Here is an 18,427-nt window from a genome sequence, read left to right as displayed (position 1 = left end):
TATGTTGTGTGAAGTTTACTGGTGGACCAAAAGGAAATAGCGCATTTTAATATCTCGAGTGGACGATAACACTTATCCAGACACTTCCACATCCTACAGTGTTGCCAGTTCGCACAGATGGCTGGATGCAGAATTCTGAGGGGTGGCCAGTTTCACTGTTGCCCTAATGGGACAGTGCCTTAGGCCACGTCTTACGTAAGTGACAGAAGCAACTGAAAGCGCGCAACAGCTTCAGATGACTAAACACCACCATGGATATGGTTACAAAAGTGTCCTACATGGACGATGTCCGTGGTGCTGCCTGTTCTCTGCTACAACTAGCGATATTTGAATCTTGTCGCTGCAGCACGCGCGACTGAGAGTAGCAGCAACGTGTCTTCTAGGCAAAACAGTGGAGTGGACATGCGGCGGTTGTGAAATACTTACCAACTGATTTAAAGAAAACTATTTGGTGAAAAAATTTGATTCTTCACATCTTATAGCTTGATATCTTTGCTTGATAAAGGTCTGAATTTAGTTTCGTCATTCATCATAGTTACTATGCTGCACTAAATTGAGTACGTTGCTGCATGAAATTTTTAAGAATTTGCAAAGGTAAAATCACATTGCATAGACTTTCCGTATAGTTCATCTAAAGCCGTACATTACTGCATATGAAGTGCAACCAAAATATCTAAATTGGTGTTTAAAGTTGAGACCAGAATGATATCTCATTTCATTCTTGAGGCATTGATTGTTATATCTGCAGACAGGTTGCTTGCGGTGCATCAGAATCCTTTCCTGCAGTTTGCAAATCAAGTGGTTGTAAAAATCGTCGAATCTCGTAAACGAATCAAGATATCAAAATGACATTTTTTGGAAAGGACAGCACACAGAAAGGACTATTTTATCGTATGATTAACACTCAATATGTTTTTGTAACCGCATGAGCAGAGTGAAAACAGAACACCCTATAAATTACACCATGAGGTTTTGTCCAAATTTTCATAGCCAAACAAAGAGAGAGAAACCGGCAAACGGGGTATCAAAGTGACCAGCATGATATCTAGTTTTGCATGAAAATTTTTAACTGCTTCAAAGTCATCAGGATAATTAAGGAAAACTTAATTAATGAGTTGAGGAAAAATTGAAGTATTTCATGAAAAGCTGCTGCCAAGCTATTTAAATGAAGGTCAAAAAGTTCATCTGTGCAATGCTCGCTATTTTGTACATATAAAGATACGCTGGTGCGGTATTTAAATATCAAAGAGGCTTCCTTTGAATCAAGTACCAAAGTTAGGATTTTCGAGAACAGAGGACGTTAGGAAGGCAAACGACGAGTTGGTAAGATTATGCTTTCTGAATAAAACTTGAAAATAAAAAATGATTCAAATCAGACAAATATATTGAGAAATGATTTGTGTAAAAGAAATAAACAGATCAGAGAAACATTCCACATGCATTTGAATGATGCTCGAAATTATGAACAGAAAATGAGATGCATCAAACATTTCCCTAATATTTTTTATTTCATACTTTTACACAAACCATTTCACAAAACATTTACCTTCTTTTCAAAAATTTTGTACACTTTTCTTTTACAGACTATTTAGATTAACTGAAATGCTCGGCTTTAACACTGACTGCTGATGGATTGCATTCACAACATCAAATATCTGTAAAATTTCACAGCTGTTCATTGTAATTTATTAGGAATGTAATGTGCGTGACATACTGGGACAGGTGTATATATACACTCACAGATCAAGTACTTTGGCGAGACCTTGAAAATATACTTGGCGATGCTGTGTAAACAGTATACATAAAACTTAGTAAATAGAATTGTAACTGAGTCAGTTAAAATATAGGAAATAAGTGCGATCGAACCCAGGACCTCTTCGTAGCCATGATCACAAACCGGGAACGCTCCCGTTACACCACAGCTAGCCCTTATTTGGCGCACTCACTCTTTATATTTAGGGTAGTCAGTAATTCTTCCGAATTTATGGGCTGTTAAAAGTTCTTGATCATGTAGAAAACATTCGTCTTTTAATTTATTGATGAGAACGTCGAATGCTCCTCTGCTTATTCACTTGTATTCGAAGGATCTGTCTGGTGAACTTCATAGTTGATGATGGAAATGTCGTGTGGCTAGGGCCTCCCGTCGGGTAGACCGTTCGCCTGGTGCAGGTCTTTCGATTTGACGCCACTTCGGCGACCTGCGCGTCGATGGGGATGAAATGATGATGATTAGGACAACACAACACCCAGTCCCTGAGCGGAGAAAATCTCCGACCCAGCCGGGAATCGAACCCGGGCCCTTGGGATTGACAGTCTGTCACGCTGACCACTCAGCTACCGGGGCGGACATAGTTGATGATATAAATTATGAAATTCTCCGTGAAGATCCCTCCCTTTGTAAATTTTACGCACAGCATTCCTATTCACTTTATTTTTGTAAGTTAAGTTACATTTGTAGCCTTACTCTCCAGCTACAGTATTCTACAGTTCAGGGCTGCCGTTTTACAGAAGCAGCTGGTCGGCTCTAAGCAGCCATCCTGTAGCGCGAGACGGCCGCTCGCACGCAGGACACTCGAGTTTTTCACCTAATGCTGCTGCTTGTTGCTGGAGTCTCGCATATCCCGACTTTGCTTGCTGTCGGTCTCTTCAGACACTTACGTAGGACAGGGCCTTAGTCTCCACTGTGGGAGGCCAGCGACCAGGTGTTATGTCTAAGATTCTACACTCATTATAAAATTTAGGTCAGATTCAAAAAGCCAGACATAACGAAAATATGTGTACGAGAACTGCACAGTTACGATTTCCCACTTATAAAGCAATATTTTAAGTACAAATATTGGCATTCACTTTAAAGGAGGCACGGGGGGTGGGGGTGCACCATTATGTAACATGATTATCTGAAATCTGAATATGACAGAAATCAGGCCTGAAGACAAACAGCAGTATGTTGACGGTGTTCTATGCCCTGTTTTGTTGCTCTTCATGACAAGTCATCCTGGGTATGCATTTCAGCAAGGTAATGCCCACCTGCACACTGTGAGTGTTTCTATTGCTTCTCTTTGTGCTTGCCAAACACTACCTCGGCCAGCAAGATGGACCAATCTCTCCCCAATCGAGAACGTTTGGAGCATTACGAACAGGGCCCTGTGACCGTCTTGACATTTTGACGATCAACCATGCAAATTGGACAGAATTTGGCACGATATCTCTCAAGAGGACATCCAACAACTCATCAATTTATGCCAAGCAAATAAGAGCTTGCATATGCAAGAGGTACACTGATGCATTACTGACTTGCTCAAATTTCAAAAATTTATGAAATTTCCTCACACAAGTGAAACATTATTAAAGGTGAAAACCAGTTTAATAACAGACAAAATTATCAGAACATTCAGCAACAAAAAATACCAGGTACACGAATAATGAAGATTGCTACTTAATGAGTTGGTGTATCAGGAAAAAAAGTGTCAGTAATAGACACAGTGGGTGGGTGGGGAGGGGGGGTGAGACTGCAGTTTTCTGCCATATATCAAGATTACTAGTGAAACAATACTATGAAACAGACAGTTGCTATTCACCGTATAGCAGAGATGCTGAGTCACAGAGTGTCTCAGACAAAACGACTGTCATAAAGTGAGCTTTCGGCCAACAAGGCCTTCATCAGAAATAGACAACACACACACACACACACACACACACACACACACCACCACCACCACCACTATATTCGTGGGCTGCCAAGGCCAGACTGTGAGTAGCAACGCATTATGGTAGAAGCAACTGGGTGGTGGGGGTAAGGAGGAGGCTGGGGCAAGCAACGGGAGCGATAGCAGGGTAGGGGTGGGGGGACCACAAATTACTGCTTGTGGCCACATACAGGGATGAGGTGGAGAGAGGGTAGGGCCACTGGATGCAGTAGTGAAGAGATGGAGGGTAGGGGGTTCTTGGTGGAAAAGAAGAGAAGTAAAAGGATTGTGAGTGTGTTGGTGGAGTAGAGGGCTGTGTAGTGCTGGAAAGGGAACAGGGGAGGGGCTAGATGGGTCAGGACAATGACTAAGAAGGGTTGAGGCCAGGAGGTTTACAGGAATGTGGGGTGTCCTGGATGACTGAATGTGGGAGTGGGGTGAAAGGTGAGGCCTTTGGAAAGGATTGATAAGACATTCTTCATTTCAGTGACTGCCTCACAGCCTATGCCATCTGGATCCTTTCCACGAACACCAGCTTTTCTGAGCTGTGCAGGTGCAAATTCTCCGTTCCTGTAGTCTTCCTGGTATCAATTTTTCTTTCTCATTGTCCTGACCCATCTAACCTCTTCCATGTTCCTATTCCACCACTACACAGCCCTCTACTCCATCAATTCACCCACAGTCTATTTACTTCTCTCATTTTCCACTAACATGACCCCCTCCCCCCCCCCCCCCCCCTCCATCTAAATTCCAGACTGCACCTCACTGCCCTACCCTCTCTCATCCTTGTACCTGTACACTCCAACAAGCAGCACTTAACCACCCCCACCCCTACACTGCTATCCCTCCCCCTCCTCGCCCCAGCCTTCTCCTTATCCCCACCACCCAGTTGCTTCTTGCACCCTGTACTGTTGCTCGCAGTCTGGCCTCAGCAGCCAGAGAGTGTGGTCGTGTGTGTGTGTGTGTGTGTGTGTGTGTGTGTGTGTGTGTGTGTGTGTGTGTGATGAAATTATCCACTTGAACAAGAAGTATTGCCACAACACATGAACATTATTTTACTTTATAAAAAAAAAAAGCAGAGTACTTGTATTATTTTTGGCTGGTTTCAATAACAGCTCAAAACAAACAAATTAATACAAGCAAATCATCACTCACAACACTTGTTTCCCACCTTCTCCTCAAGCTCTCTTCCATTCTGTTGACAAGAACAGTTGCTACAACAACATGAAATATAGCTACATAGAAATGAAAAGTTACTATAAGTAATGCTGGTTAAGAAAAGGTTAATGCTGCTGCAACTAGACTGCCTGGTATGATCAAAACAGAAATGTACAATTTTTACGGATGCAGAATTAGATTTGGGATTTTCTCAAGAGAGCCAGAAGTGCTTAGTATTTAGCCCAACATGATCTATATATGTTTACACATGATAGTAGTTACTTTCATGTTCAAGGTTAAGCTTCCTAAATAATATGCAGATGCATATTTTTTAAAATGATATTATATGTTAGTGCAAATGTTTCTTTGTGTTGCATTATTTGTTCAAGGTACTCTTTGGGTGGCATGTGGTGACTGGAGTTCGTCAGCAAACATGATACCAAGTACAACACGGAGCTCACAACACCACTTAAGGGAAGCCTCGGAGTACACAACAACAAGTCATCAATGAAGATGTTATTCAACAATAGATTTATGAAGTCTTTTGTGGAATAATCTGCACATCATTGTAGAGTGGGGGACAAGGTTGTACACAAAATAGTTTCTCTTTCATCAGACATGGTAAGGGGAACGTCCAATACTTAAATGTCCAACACTTAATTCAACTCATTTTTGAGTATGGTAGCAGGCTGGCTTTATTCAGGATTACAATACACCAATTATTTCCCATTCTTCTGGCTACAAAACCTTATTTTTCAACATAATCTCCATTCAATGCAATAATCTTACACCACATTACTGAGTACTGAGATGGCCTGAATCCCACATGGTACCACAACTGGTCAATGTCAGAACCAATGTGTTGTTGCATCAATAACCTCTCCAGGATTTATGTACTACTTCCTGCAGAGTGCATCCTTCACTGGGTCAAATGGATGGAAGTCGGGAGGCGCGAGATCCGAGCTGTAGGGTGGATGAGGAAGAATGGTCCAATGAAGTTTTGTGAGCTCTTCTCGGATGTGCAGAGTTGTGCGCGGCCTTGCGTATCATGGAAAAGGAGAAGTTTTGTTTGCATTTTTGTGGCAATGAACACACTGACACTTTTTCTTCAATTTCCTGAGGGTAGCACAATATGCTTCGGAGTTGATCACTGCACAATGAGGGAGGATATCGAACAGAATTACCCCTTCAGAGAACCAGAAGACCATCGCCATGACATTACAAGCTAAGGGTGCCATTTTGACCTTTTTCTTCGGAGAAGACATGGTGTGGCACCACTCCATGAATTGCCATTTTGGTTCCAATTCGATGTGATGAACCTATGTTTCACTACCTGTGATGATGTTCGATAAAAACTGTCAAGATCAGCCTCATAAGGTACAAGCAACTCTGCACAGATGTTCTTTCGTTTCACTTTATGGTCTTCTGTTATGTGGCAAGGTATCCCGTGGGCACAAATCTTTCAGTGCCCCAAATGTTAGATGAGTGTGTCTGCACTACCAACAGGGACGTCTGGCTGTGCAGTGAGGTGTTTGACTGTGATCCGCTGGTCACCTTGAATGATAGTGTGTGCATGCTCCAACAATGTAGGACTCATAGCTGTGTGCGGCTGTCCGGCACACAGGAGATCGTACAGATTTGCGCAACCTTTTTGCGATGGTAATAGGTACCTCACCCAACAACTCACCATACTTTTGTTCACTGCCAAGTCTCCATAAACATTCTGCAAGCACCTATGAATATCTGTGATATATTGGAAGAAGAAACATGACAGCTCCCTGCTTGGAACACACCTCTGTTACAGACGCTATTTTGAAGACTCCATATAATGCCACCACCTATCGGAACTCCATGAAACTATAAAGGCTGAAGTAGGAATATTCCACAATGTCCCAAAACAAATTCTGCATTTTTTCAATCAAATTTGGCAAAGAAAAAAAGTGTTGCATTACTTATTGAATGATCCCCATAAAAAAAATTCTTTGTGAATACTTTGTGTATTGACATTTGCAGATTGCAGTCACCATAGATTGGCAGTGCTCTGATCAGAATACACGTGCATGCACAGGAATACAAGGCAGACCACTTATGCACCACAAATTATGGGTTACTTTCTCTTCCAAGCAGTCAACACTTCTTGTTCACTACATTAGCATATTTTTCCTTTGATTCTAGTGTGTACTAATATAAATCACACACACTTATGGGGTGCACATAACATTTTCTTGAAATTCTTCACTTGGAAATTCAACATCTTTAATTTTTTCCATGTCTGTTCTAGTCCCTTCAAGTTCATACAAAACTCTTTCATGGACAGAGCAAATCCACTAAGAAAACTATGACATGGGCAGGGAAAGGGATTGAATAGCCAAACTCAATGTTATAAATGAAGATCTAAATGACAGATTCATTTTTGAAGGTCATCATATCTTGAGATGATACAGAATATGCAGAAACAAATTTTGAGATATTTCTTGTAGCAGCCCTGCAAGAGGTTGGCAGCCCTGCAGCCAAGCGACTAGCGCGAGGTTTGGTGTTCTCGTAAAGATAAGTTATTTTAGATTATAAAACACATAGATTAGTACTGATTACGTGGTAAATAAGTGTATTAGTGTGCCGTTTAAGTGTACCATTAAAGGTTTCATTTCTCATTACGTAATATAGCAGAAAACGCGAAAAGACCGTACAGTCGTATTTTCTGTTTACGTTCTGCTGCAGCAAATCCATAGAATTTCGTTTAGTTGTTCCTTGCTCTCTCCAGCAATTTAACTTAGCGTACCTCTTCATTATTTAACTAGCATTTCCGGAAAGTAGCGTAAAGTTTAACTTGTTGTTTCAGAAACTTTGCACTTTTGTTTTTGTTTACACACAGTTGCGTATAGGCCAAATTTGTGTAACCATATTTTCGTGTTTATCTGTAATTTAACTGACTTATTCTTAATAAATTATTACGTTTATCATGAGTGAAAAGTGCTTGACTTGCCGTAGAATTGTTAGGTCGGGGCTTTGGTGTGATGGGTGCTGTAGTTTTTTCCATGTGGGTGACTGTAGTGGCGTGGGAATAGGGGAAGTAAATGAGACTCATCAGTGGTTTTGTAGGATTTGTAGTAGAGATAGGAAGATACTGGAACAGGAGGGGAAAATTGCTGCCCTTCAGGCTGAGTTAGACAAGGCCAGGGGTGATCTTGACAGGTTAAGGAGGGAGAAGGGTAAAGAGAGGTGGGAAGTGGCAACAGGCAACAGGAGGAACAGGCCTAGAACTTTGTCTGACAGCTTTATGGTGAATGTGGAAAATAGATTTGACCTGTTGCTTCAGTTAGAAGCTGGTGAGCCTCAAGCAGTTACAGGTGTAGACAGGGCACAACAAACTTTCAGCAGCAAATTGAAAAGTAAGAATGTAGGGAAATCAGTAAAGAGAAAGAAAGTGTTGTTGTTAGGTAGTTCCCATGGAAGAGGTGTTGGCCAACTCTTGCAGGATGAACTAGGATCAGAATACCAGGTCACCAATTTTTTTAAACCTAGTGCTGGTCTGGAGCAGGTGACAGAGGATTTAGGATCACTTTGCAAAGATTTCACTAAGGAAGACACCGTGGTTATAGTGGGTGGGGCAGGTAACAGTATTGACAGAGATCCTGGGTACAGCATAGAGTGTGACCTGGCGAAGATTGCATCAGCATCGAGGCATACCAGTGTTGAGTTTGTATCTGTTCTTGGGCGCCATGACCGACCTCATTTGAACTCTTCTGTCAAGAGAGTTAATTTGGAGCTGGAACGGCTGCTCATGTCGGGTGCGGGGTCACACATTGGTGTGGTTCATGTTGATTCTGTCAGTAGGTGGGATTATACTAGGCATGGCCTTCACCTCAACAGGAAGGGGAAGGGTAAATTGGCTGGGGAAATAGCAGGAAAGTTAAAGGGGGGAGGCACTGTCATGAGTGGTAAAATACCAGTGGTTATAGGATTCAGAAAAGACCCTTTTTTAGGGTAGGGAGGACAGAAAGAAAACAAATTTTAAGAGAGGTTAGAACTGAGACAAACCTTCAGTTTGAGAAAGAAATCAAAAAACATAATTCCAGCTTATTACATCAACATAAACAGCCATTGGTTAAGAATTTTCAACTGTCAGCAGATATTTTAACTCCATCCAATTTTAAGTCAGTCAATGTGAAATGTCAGCTATCTTTATTGCATCAAAATATTCGAGGACTGAGAAATAAAATTAATGAATTAACTATCTGCATAGATGAATTAGAGTCTTCAAACCCAGCTGACATAATCTGCCTCTCTGAACATCATGTGACCACTGGTATAGAACTTTTAAGTGTTACAGGGTTTAGGTTAGCATCTCACTATTGTAGATCAGAAATGGAGAAAGGAGGAGTTGCCACATTCATCAGGAACTGTCATAAATTTAAGAACATAGACATTCATAAATTTTGCCTAGAACAGCATATGGAAGCATGTGCAACAGAATTAGATTTTCACAAAAAATCTTTCATAATATTAAGTGTATATCGAGCACCTGCAGGTAACTTTAATCTGTTTGTAAACCACCTTGAAGCTGTACTGGCCCATTTAACAACCAAAAACAAAGAAATAGTGGTTGCTGGTGATTTCAATGTAGATTTCCTTAAAGACTCTCCCAATAAGAACCTATTTGAGTTAGTAACACTATCATTCAACTTAATTCCCACAGTAAAGTTCCCCACTAGGATAACCACTTGCTCACAAACAGCCATTGATAATATCTTTATAGAAAAGTCAAATGAACAAAATTATATTACAAAACCAATAGTCAATGGCCTCTCAGACCATGACATGCAGTTCCTTCTGTTAAATGTTAATACTGAACAGGATATAAAATCTGTTAAATCTGAGCTCAAGAGGGTAATCAGTAAGCCAAAAATTGATTATTTTAGGACACTCCTCAGAGACATTCACTGGACTGATGTTTACAGTGCTCATGGCATGAATGAAAAATATAACATTTTTGCTAATAAAGTGCTTACCTTATTTGAACACTGCTTTCCCCCAAAACTTACCAAGGTTAGAGCAAAGTCTACAAAGAAGCCATGGATTACTCGAGGAATAGGGGTATCTTGTAAAACAAAAAGAAAACTGTATCTGTCAATCCGAAACATTTCCAATGTTGATGCTATAGCACATTATAAGAAATACTGCAAAATATTAAAGACTGTAATACGGATGTCAAAGCAAATATATTACAAGGAAAAGATAGTCATATCAGATAACAAAATAAAGACAATATGGGATATAGTGAAGGAGGAGACCGGTAGAACCAGACATGAAGAGGAACAAATAGCATTAAGAGTAAATGATGCATTGGTGACAGATGTGTATAGTGTTGCAGAACTTTTTAACAAACATTTTATAACTGTTACTGAAAAGATGGGGTTGTCAGGTTCGGTAGGTGCTGCTATGGATTACCTTAGACCAGACATTTCAAGTAACTTCCATAATATGAATTTGACCCTCACTACCCCAACAGAAATAATGTCCATCATAAAATCTTTAAAATCAAAAACATCTAGTGGGTATGATGAAATATCAACAAAGTTAATTAAAGAATGTGATTCTGAGCTAAGTAACATATTAAGCTATCTGTGTAACCAGTCGTTTATCAGTGGAATATTTCCCGAATGGCTGAAATATGCTGAAGTTAAGCCACTGTTTAAGAAGGGAGATAAAGAAATAGCATCAAATTTCCGTCCAATTTCACTGTTGCCAGCATTCTCAAAAATTTTCGAAAAAGTAATGTACAGTCGTCTTTATAACCATCTTATCTCAAATAACATACTGTCAAAGTCACAGTTTGGATTTCTAAAAGGTTCTGATATTGAGAAGGCTATCTACACTTACAGTGAAAATGTACTTAATTCATTAGACAAAAAATTGCAGGCAACTGGTATATTTTGTGATCTGTCAAAGGCATTTGACTGTGTAAATCACAATATCCTTTTAAGTAAACTAGAATATTATAGTGTAACAGGAAATGCTGCAAAATGGTTCAAATCTTATATCTCTGGCAGGAAACAAAGGGTGTTATTAGGAAAGAGACATGTATCAAGCTATCAGGCATCATCCAACTGGGAACTAATTACATGTGGGGTCCCACAAGGTTCCATTTTGGGGCCCTTACTTTTTCTTGTGTATATCAATGACCTTTCATCAGTAACATTACCAGATGCCAAGTTTGTTTTGTTTGCTGATGATACAAACATTGCAATAAATAGCAAATCAAGTGTAGTCTTAGAAAGATCAGCCAATAAAATATTTGTAGACATTAATCACTGGTTCCTAGCCAATTCTTTGTCACTAAACTTTGAAAAAACACACTACATGCAGTTCAGAACTTGTAAGGGGTGTCCCAAGAGTATATGTCTAACATATGATGACAAGAAGATAGAAGAAGTGGACGGTGTTAAATTCTTGGGATTACAGCTTGATAATAAATTCAACTGGGAGGAGCACACCACAGAACTGCTGAAGCGTCTTAACAAATCTCTGTTTGCAATGCGAATTTTGTCAGACATAGGGGATATAAAAATGAAAAAGCTGGCATACTATGCTTACTTTCATTCCATAATGTCATATGGGATTATTTTCTGGGGTAATTCATCAAGCCAAGCTAAAGTTTTCCGGGCACAAAAACGTGCAGTAAGAATTATATGTGGTGTGAACTCAAGAACATCCTGCAGAAGCCTGTTTAGGGAACTAGGGATACTAACTACAGCTTCCCAATATATTTATTCCTTAATGAAATTTGTCATTAAAAATATATCACTTTTTCAAACCAACAGCTCAATTCATGGAATCAATACTAGAAATAAGAATAATCTTCACAAGGATTTAAAGTCACTTAGTCTTGTACAAAAAGGTGTGCATTATTCAGGAACACACATTTTCAATAACTTGCCAGCAGCCATAAAAAGCTTAACAACCAATGAAATTCAGTTTAAGAGAAGCCTAAAGGATTTATTGGTGGCCAACTCCTTCTACTCCATTGATGAATTTCTGAGGAAAACCAACTGATTTGTATATAAGTACAACATAACTTCTGCACAATTTCAGTGCAGTAATGTGTTCACTGAAAATTTGTGTGTGTGTGTGTGTGTGTGTGTGTGTGTGTGTGTGTAAGTATAATCTAACTTCTGCACCATTTCAGTGCAGTAATGTTTTCATTGTAAATAAGTATTACAGTAGTTGTATTACATGTTTCTTACCTTATAAATAAATATAAAACTTTTTTATTTTAAATTCAGTGCAATAGTATTTGTAAAATGACTCTTAGTGTTCATTAAAAAATGACGATCATTCCACTTGGGACCTGTGGAATGGTACATTAGCTTATTTGTTTTAGTTTAAATATTTGTCATGTATTGTTGTTTTTCTGACATGTTCCACATCCTGGAGGACCTCCTCACTACGGATCAATTGGAATGAAAGTAAATCTAATCTAATCTAATTAAATGCAACAACTTTTCTGTGCAATAGTCATCAAAAACTGAGCAAGAGAGTGTTAATGTGATTATTTTGTCTAATTCACTAAAAACTGAGGACAAAAATTAACAAGTAGATTAAGACTCAATTTTTATTTATCTGAAATTTTTTTTATAAATATTTTGATAAATGTACTGTGTTTCGTTTTATTTTGTTTGAGATATTTCTTTGGCAACATACATTGGGTGGAGTTAGTAAGCAGATGTGATGCAATAACTTGTGAACTGTTGGTCTGATTTTGTGTTTGTTGAGTAAGTAACAGCATTTATATGGAAAACTATTATAGCTGATCATTCCATTAAATCACACAATACAATGAGTTAAAATACATATATTTATTTCCTTTACTTGTACTCTAAATATTGAAAGCAGAGCTGCTGTAGTTGGAGAAACCCCAAATAGCAGTTGACTTTGAAAGAATAATACATGGTATACCATTTGGAGACATTGTATGAGAATTCAAATTATTATTGGACACCCACACCCCATGATCTTTCATTTAGTATGTGGCACACATCACCATATTTTAATCTAGAATTATTCTGGGTGCTCTAAGAAGCCAAATCACATTTTAATCTACTTAAATGTAGAAAGACACTATTTGCAATGTTAATGTCTTCAAATATTAAACAAATTTCACAGGGACTTATTGCTCTCATTTGATTAGTGGAAGGTCATAAAGGGATAATAAGCACTGATACAAAACCAACTTCCAGGAGTGATGTAATACATTTCTTGTGCTTTTTTCATCAAAGGAGTTGTCATCAAACATAAGGGAGGAGACTCACCAGCCCTCTGAATAGAGTATCTTGTAGGCACAGGACCAAAACACCACCAATGCCTATATCTCATAGTCTTCAGTATTATGACATAGTAAATCCACATGCCATGATTCTACAATTAAGATTGATCAATACAACATGTCAATACAAAAAGTTGGGGCCAATTAGGATCTGCCTGTACCTCACACTCTACACTCAATTAAAAATGTCAAGCATTTTTAAGAACTGCACCTCTCTTTTCATTACAGCAGAATCAGAAGCTGGCAACAAGAGGTTTCCCAACAGGTTCTTATAAAAACACATGAAACTTTTTTCGGTCATATAATTCTGCAGCAGGAATTGGTTTTTTAAATCACTTTCCATTCTTTAGATGTCTTTATTTCATTACTTTTGCAATTATTACTACTTAATGGCCCTCCCCCCTTCCCGTTGTCCTTCTCTTCAGCTCAACTTGCATTTCAAACCCCATTCTCTTACTTCTGTTGTGCATTACCACCTTAATTTTCTTTTTGTAATTGTATCGATAAAATAATCTACTCACCACATGGTGGCCTGAGAAAATGTATATAAAGATTAAGGAAATGTGCAAGCTTTCAGAGTTAGTGTTTCCTTCTTCTTGCAGGATGGTTGAAGCAGAAGGAAGAGGGAGGAAAGAAAATATTGGCAATGTTTTTTAGGAAGTAGGCAGAGCTCAGTAAAGTTTCTTTTATGCCTCTTCCTTCTGCTTCCAACCTTCTGCCAGAAAGGTGAGCCACTAGCTCCAAAAGCTTGCACATTTCCTTACTCTTTATATACGTTGTCTCCTGCTTCCTCTTCGTGAGTGGATTTTTTTATCTATCTCACTACATTATATTTTCAGAAATTATTTTCACTGAAATATTAATTTTCTTTTTGTCTTTCCATCTCAATACACATCATACCATTTCTTGTCTCTGTGTCCCCCACCCCCTCCCCCATCATGCCTGGAACATTTTCATTCCTCCCATTCCATTCAATTAAGTAATGTTCCTATCTGAACACTTAGGTGGTCCCTACTCCATTATCAACAATCTGTAAGAATGTAGCCTGAAAGCTTTGTTCAAAAAAGTGTTATCAATATGTACAATCCAGAATAAGAGTAATGTTGTACATTTTGTGCAAGATGTTCCAGATTTTGTGAAATGGTTTGTCATCAACAACAGCGATAATAGCTTCTTCCATTCATCACTTACACACAACACACACAAGATCATAGTATAATCAATAAACTTTTAATGTCACTAAATCATTAAAATCTGTTGAAGCAGAGCTGCAGAATACTGAACCATTTTGTTATTTAACTGTGCATTGTCTTAAAAAAAAAATGTAAGGAGAAAATACTGCAGCAAAATGGGATAGGAACTTGTGTGGAAAGTAAACATTCATCAGTAATTATTTTAAAAATACATTACTAATTTTTATAACAAGGGGTATGAAAACACACTACAAGCACGCTTTCACACCCGATTGTGAACAGATGTGTGTAAGTACCTATTGACAATGCCGTATGACTCTGGATGAATCCATGTTTGATCCAGCACATTTGGCTTCTCTCCAGCACTGGCCAGATTTTTTGTTTCCCTGTAACAGAAACATTTCTAGAGTGAGAGAAAAAGAAAATAAAAATTCGTTTATAACTATTATAAATACTTTTGTTAATTTTATTTAGTCTATTTTCATCTCATTATAATGTTGAAATTTGCCCTGAATGTTTTCTTTCTAAAACTGTTGTTAGTTACTACTCTCACGAACCTCATTTCCAATGTCTGTGGCATAATACGAATAAATCCAGCACACTGTTCAAAGGTCTTACTGCCTATTCCTTTTACAAGTTTCAGCTGATTTCTATTAATGAAAGGTCCTCTAGTGGATCGCCATTCAATAAGATTCTGTACTTTCGTGGCACTCAAACCAGCAATGTGCCTACAACAAACAAAGGGTGAATGAAAGAACAAGTAAGTTAAAATTTACACACAGTATGTAAATCCATGCCATGAAGCACAAACACAACTTAATCAAGTACTGATGCACTTCAGAATACCCAGAGACACGCGCACACACACACACACACACACACACACACACACACACACACACAGAGAGAGAGGGAGAGAGAGAGAGAGGGAGAGAGAGAGGGGTGGGGGGGGGGGGGGGAATGTTGAGACAGCAATTCGAACATATTATGTTTCCCTTCTCATGCATTCAAATTTTATGAACATACTTTATTAATAACTATTTACACAATCCTTAAAGCATGCAACAAAGTGTGCAGGAAAATAAATGAGAAGAGTTTAGACACATCACAACATACTGAGGAAGTTATCATTGTACTGAGTGTGTGAGAGTTCAGTTGATGCCATTCAGATATAAACAGGTGCAGAGACTTGTATGGCATAATGCACCATTGATGAATTTTTGTGCAGAAAACTGATAATGCCCTAAGACTGAATAAAGAAGAAGTAACAAATGCAGACAGCCTTAAGCCATTCAAATGATTCACTGCAACTGTGGACTCAGTTTCAATGAAGCCCATAAAATATTTCAAGATGAATTAAAGTGTTAGTCATATGTCAAATTAATTCATTAAAAAAAAAAAAAAAAAAGCAACAAGCATAATCAGTATCACTTTGGGAGGGGGGTACCTTCACAGTCTCAGATGTTATTGAATTTAGCACATGTTAAAATTCAGGAGTAAGTACGAAACACGTATTTTTTTTGTTTTCTCCAAAAAAATTCCTGCTCAGAGATAAGGCCTACAAAGATGACACTGTGAACACCATTTTGAAGATGCAAATTTCAGAAATTTTTTTAAAATTCTATATCTCTGTATCAGCTCTAAACATTTTGTTAGAGCTTTTTTATTTTAAAGACAATTGCTTTATGATTACAATGGTATCCTCCGTTTGGATATATCTGGCAAAGTTCTTTTACTGTCGCCTTTTGAATTATTTTTATAATTTACACATTTTTTTCCCAAAAATGCCAATCCAGAAAAGTTAGATTTTTTCTGTTGATTAGTACCATGTAATACTATATTCTCTGTAAAGGAGAGCTTCCACTTTTAAGTTGAACAGGTTTTCACTTTTTAAAAAAAAAAAAAAATTCAAGGGTAATGTTTGTCTTCACTGAAGTTGTGTTCTTACTAATTGTCTTTGTTGCAGTTATTTCTTATCACTTTCTTTGGTGCAATTATTTCTTTTCTATTTCATTGCTGCAAATATTTCTTACACTTTGTCGTAGTTTCTTGTCAGTTTCTTTGTCGTGGTTGTTCATTGCAGGTTTCTGTATTGTAGTCGTTCAGTGCTAACTTGTTTATTGAAGAGGCTTCTAAGATATCTGAGACCATAAAGTGAGTTCAGTGTTTTATTGATGAATTTGCCAGTTGACACAGTTACAGTGTGTTTTGTGAAAAGGACTGTTTGAAAAGTCGTCTGACTGGGGCCACCGGAGAGAGAAGTGTGCTGACTATTTGCATATCCTTAAAAGAGTGAGATATAAGACAAAACCAATAAAAAGAGGCCCTCCTCAGGTTGGGAATAAGTGTTCTCATTTGAAGACTGTTTCAAAGTGCAGATGTTTCCAGTGACGACTTTGTGTGTTCAATAATGTTTTGATAGAGTAACAACAATGATAGTATCTGAACAAGGTGATGCCACCCATTGTGCTGATGATGCAGATTTTGCATCAATAGAGGAAGAATTAAATACCCTGAATCAATCAACTACAGAGATAGGTGTTAGTCCTGTTAAGAAACCGTAGTCATAAGCTCTAAGCACGAATAAAGCTCAGAGAAATTACTAAAGCTATGGATCAATACACTACAGCAAAACTGGCCACACTCTTCAAAGCAGAAATTCCACCTTCAGAAGAAAATGAACCAAAGCACTCTTGCACCTCCTGCCAGGAATTTTTCACAAATATAAATTCAGCTGTTGAATATTGTGCATCCTACAGTGAAAAGGTGCAAGTTTTAACTATTATTCTAGAGACATTCTCAAAGGAGACAATTTTGAAGCATGTTCCATTAGTATCAAAGTACATAGTAGACAAATCAAGAAATGTGAGGTCTGTAAAAGACCAGATCCCTATTATGTCATGCTGTAGAAGCATTTCAAGTTCAAACAGTGCAGTCATTTTATCTGGAAGATAAATCGGACAGTTTTCACTGGTGCACCAACAAAAAAAACCACTATAACTGTAACAGTAGAAGGTCAAAAAGTTGAGAAAGTGAATAGGCACATGACTCGCAGTATTAACGAAACTTTTGCAATTTGTAAGAGCATCTATACAACTTCGCATACTGGAAGATCAAAATTTCATGCACTGCAACCTAAGGGGTAGTTCCACACCCATCTAGAGATGTCTGTTTATGTGTGTATTGCGCGAATTTTGACCTTTGTGTAGTAACTTTGAAGAACTTACTTGAGCACGTGACATATGACACCTTGGTTGGGCGTGTGAAGTCATTAGTAATCTGTGATGTAAAGTGAGAGACTTGTTGTTTGTTTCCAGAATGTGGTGACTGCCCTGGAAAGGAAGGAGTGTCTTTACAGACACTTGGCCTGAAAGATGTAGCAGATAACTCCGCAGAAGTTACATATGCAGCATGGGAGGAAAATAAACTAATTAAGAAAACTGTTGCCTTTGACAGTTTCACTGATGAACACGGTAAATGATCAGTGACAGCAGAAACACAATAGAATCTGAAGGAATTGCAACAACACATTGCAGAAGTGAAAGGGTGTGTAGAGTCTGAAGAACTATGTTTAGTGCTTCACTATGATTTTGCTGAGAACTGGTCTGTAACTCTCCCACAAGAAGTACAAGGATATCATTGGAGTAATGACCACGTTTCAATTTTTACAGGAGTAACATGTTTTCAAAACCACAAGTGTTGCAGTTATAAGTGATGACTCAGGACATGACACAGCACGTACTTTGCTAGCAATGCGCAAAATTCTTCAACCACATACAGGGGCAGAGAAGATCATCATTATTTCTGATGGTTCTCCCAGTCATTTTAAAAATCCTTACCAGCTGTTTGCATTAAGCGAGTCGCTTGTGCCAACTGACTGGGTATACAGTGCTACTGGTCACGGGAAGGGGCCTTGTGATGGTGTAGGAGGCCTGCTGAAGCCCCACGCTACAAAACATCATCTTTCCAGACCAAATACAGCTGTGATTCAAAACGCTGAGGATTTTACGAGAGTCGTCAAATCTTACACATCTACAGCCCTCATTCTTTTGTCCAAAGAGGAAATC

The 18,427-nt window shown here is 38.5% G+C and overlaps 1 protein-coding gene across 2 annotated transcripts in view; it reads right to left on the bottom strand.

Moving 5' to 3' along the window:
* Positions 1-18,427, bottom strand: part of LOC124798282 (S1 RNA-binding domain-containing protein 1) — a 240,498-nt gene that overhangs the window by 28,998 nt on the left and 193,073 nt on the right. For both annotated transcript variants that reach the window (XM_047261605.1, XM_047261606.1), the window contains 2 exons: positions 14,918-15,088; positions 14,657-14,746 (listed from right to left, as the gene is read on the bottom strand). In XM_047261605.1, the coding sequence (XP_047117561.1) occupies positions 14,657-14,746; positions 14,918-15,088 (261 nt within the window). The remainder of the gene's footprint in view (positions 1-14,656; positions 14,747-14,917; positions 15,089-18,427) is intronic.

Source organism: Schistocerca piceifrons, chromosome 5 (genome assembly GCF_021461385.2).
Source record: "Schistocerca piceifrons isolate TAMUIC-IGC-003096 chromosome 5, iqSchPice1.1, whole genome shotgun sequence".
Classification (NCBI taxonomy): Eukaryota; Metazoa; Arthropoda; class Insecta; order Orthoptera; family Acrididae; genus Schistocerca; species Schistocerca piceifrons.
Note: the sequence above shows the minus strand (reverse complement) of the source record. Positions and strands in the feature narration are given on the sequence as shown.